Source organism: Daphnia pulicaria, chromosome 5 (assembly GCF_021234035.1).
Source record: "Daphnia pulicaria isolate SC F1-1A chromosome 5, SC_F0-13Bv2, whole genome shotgun sequence".
NCBI classification, from domain to species: domain Eukaryota; kingdom Metazoa; phylum Arthropoda; class Branchiopoda; order Diplostraca; family Daphniidae; genus Daphnia; species Daphnia pulicaria.
Window position 1 is genome coordinate 6,260,149 of NC_060917.1, and position 3,476 is coordinate 6,263,624.

The 3,476-nt window shown below is 44.5% G+C and overlaps 1 protein-coding gene across 1 annotated transcript; it reads left to right on the forward strand.

The window, feature by feature from the left end:
- Positions 1–1,273: 1,273 nt before the first annotated feature.
- On the forward strand, positions 1,274–3,228 carry LOC124340729. The gene is made up of 2 exons (XM_046793336.1): positions 1,274–3,098; positions 3,176–3,228. Exons 1-2 carry the CDS (start codon positions 1,274–1,276, stop codon positions 3,226–3,228), a joined length of 1,878 nt encoding a protein of 625 aa, XP_046649292.1.
- The last annotated feature ends 248 nt before the right edge of the window (positions 3,229–3,476 follow it).

The following is a 3,476-nucleotide window of genomic DNA, read 5'->3' on the forward strand; positions in this document are numbered from 1 at the left end:
TTCTTGGATTTCGTTGGGCGAGGTAACGCGATCTGTTCTCTCATCGTTCTTTCTAACGAGGCTTAGTTTTTTTATTCCTCTCCTCATCTCATTAATTGATGACGTGTTGTCTTTTTCTCGGCGTCTGCTACGCCTTGAAGTTTTACATTGTTAGCTGAATCAGATTGCTCGTGTGGCGATTGTATCACGAGGATATGTAAACACTTTATTCTTTCTATTTACTCACACGTTGGTGGTTCATTCTTCCCGTCTGCGGGGATAGATGTCCGGACATCAGTCTGAGTTGCACAACTGTTGAATAAGGGTGATCGAACACACCAAAAAAAAAAAAAGAAAATAAAAGTGTGCTGTGTTTTGTGTATCACCCGTCACTTCATTACTGTTGGTTCGTAAGCTGGTTTTTGTTGGTGTTCACGCGTGTGTATTCATTGAAAATATGAATTTCAAGGCCGGCTCCAGTGGCATGCCAGCGGAAAGTGATTGAAGCGACCGAAGCCAAATCGCCCCAATTTGGCAACGTTGCATTGCTTTTTGGTGTCTCTCTTTACCATTCCCCTTTTTTCTTTCTTTTCCCAGTCAGGCTTACGAGTCGTCGCCATTTCGTCTCGAGTCGGGGTGCCGTGAGCACCACGCATATCGTATTTTTCTTTGGGTGGCACTCTTACCAACTGCTGACATTACGATCGATTGCTCTCGTTTGTAGAATTTTTTCTTTTTAATTTTCATCGGGTATAACAAGTTGTCATTCATTCTTGGCGTGATAAAATTGAAAACCAATTTCAATTCATTCATTTACATAGAGGCCTTAGTGTTTAGATTTCGTCCGTCCTGCGATTGTGAGAATCAGCGAGGGTTTGGAATTGCTACTCTTGCTCTTTCCACCACGGCAGCGGTAGTATTCTTTGAATGTTAAGACATTCCCCTTTTAAGTAACTGTCTGTTTTCCAATACTCTAGGTTGATTAGTCACGTCCACAGTTTGTGCGAGTGTTTGTTACTTTGTTTTTGTGTTGAACACGTGCAAACTGGTATTAGCCAGTTAATGCACATCGCACCGTTCTTACCGTTCTTACGTGGTGAAAAGTTTCTTATTTGGTAATTTGATAGCTAACGGCTGTTTTACAAGTATACAACAGACGTTCTAGGCTGTAAGTGTCTATTCCGAGTGCATCCAATCATCTTTCTCGAAATTGTTTCAAGGTTCCATTTATTTGGAATCGCGATATAAAGTAACAATTGCACTTGGCACTACTTGTACTCCTTCACCAGCTGTGATGTCGTCGTCGTTGTTGTCGTCGTCGGTGGCGGACGGAAGAGCACAAGATTTGACTTTGCTTGATTGCAGCCGTCTTTTGTTTGAAGCACTCGGGGAATGTTCAACGGACAAGTTGAAATTGGTTATATGTACACACAGTGTGGATGACGTCAGTCACAGTTTACTCCAACGCAATGACGACGGTGAAACACCTTTGGTGGTCGCCATGAAAAGCAAACGGTCTTCATTGGCACTACAGTGTGTTGAAGAATTGGTCGACTTTCTACAGCGTTGGCATAGTCCCCTGCTGGATGACGGAGAGGATCAAGACTCTTATGACAATAATTACACGCTGTTTGCAAAGATTATTGATGAGCTATCCAACTCTGTTCCTATTTTGGATGTGATGGATCATCTCATCAACGACCACTGCTCTGTCGCTTGGTTGGATCTCGTTGCCCATGTTTTCTCCAGTTCCACCACCCTTACACGGGAGACGAAAATTATTGCATTGGAACTGATTGGTGCTTACTTGATAATGGACGACACATATTTAACATATTATAGGCCATTTTCAGTTTCAGCGGCAAAGATTGGATTACAGTACTGGCGGCGAGCCATGAGTTTTCGCCTTTTTCCACGTGACGGTGAGCCTCCTCTCCCCAAAAGACCGCATGTGGCGGTGGCAACGGAAGCGTCTGTGGCCGTCTTTGGCTCTCTCGTGGAAGTGACGACCATGCAAGAATTGGACGTGTTGCGGGAAGAGATTCAACGTGGTTTTTACACGCTGCAACATCACGACGGGCAAGAAAGACCCTTGACTATGCTTTTGCATGGGCATGCCCTTCTTGTTGCACGCCGGATCGGTAAGCAACACTATGCAGACGGACCCTACGCTCTCTATCTCCGTTATTTAATGGGCTTTCCTCCCATCCACTACGATTGGTATTTGTGCTACGGGGACTTTGACGAAGACAACCATCTTGTGCTGAGCATTTGCGTACTCATTTTGCAACAGGTGAATGGTTACGACCCCAGAAACATTTCGGCGCTTTCCTTTAAGATGTTGAGCAGAACACTACGCCTCATGTCATCCGTGTTAATCTCGCTGGTAGACACACGGCCTGGAACACTTGGAAGGGAGCACTTGTCTTGCGCCAATCTCCTCGTGCCTCCCCAATTTTTCGCCACCATTTTGAATTATTTTGAAGCGCCACAGTGTTTCTCTTTTAAACGGTGGGAAGGATTCGAAAATTTTGGTGAACTTGTTATTCGCTTTCTATACGTTGTGGATTCAATTTCCCCCCATTTGACTGATGTAGAAAAGCAGCAGTTGGAAGAGCTCTATTCAACCGTTATTCGCTGCTGCTTTTCAGAACGTTCCACGACTGTGCTTCAGGCGGCAATTGAGCACGGTGACGAGTATGACTCCGAGTACGATGTAACAATCAATCTGGTTACACTAGTTCTCAAACTTGGAGTCGACCCGAACGTAATCGGTCCGTTTGGCAAAACTCCGCTTCATTATATGGCTGCCCAGTTTCATCGTTTGCCGGAAATTCTGCCTATATTCCAGGCTGTGGTTGACTCTGGTGGACATCTCGACATGGCCGCCTTCGACGGTGAAACTGTTATCGACATTCTCAAGCGGTCGGTACAGTTCATAAAAGACAACAGCCACCTGGGCTACAGCGCCCCTCCTTACTACGCTTCGCTATTGAACACCGTGTTTCCCCTGTCTTGCTTATGCGCTCGAGTTATCCGGGAGCATGGCATTCCGTTTGATGGGGGTCGGCTTCCGCTTCGTCTCCAAGAATTCGTCGCTCGTCACAGCGCTGCCGATGGTGAATCATTTAAAACCAATGTAATCGTAACAAATAACGTGTTAATAATTTTTTATTGCTTCCATTGATTTTTACAGTACGCATCGGAGACGACGTACCGTTAACCTATGATCACTACATGGGTCATTGAACTTTATTAAAACATTACTTTTTTTTTTTGCCTCGGTTTCTTCACAGAACACAAACTGTTTTGCTAAATACAGTCGCGACTGAAAGTTTCTTTACGTGTAGTTAAAGAACCCGCCTTTTTACTTTGTATTGGCGGATGGTGTTAGCCTAGGGTAGAGGCTTAGCTACCTTATTTGCTCGTTTTTTTATTTTTACCGCCCATCCTACTTAACTTTACCTCCTAACATTGATTACTAATTTACCTGCAAT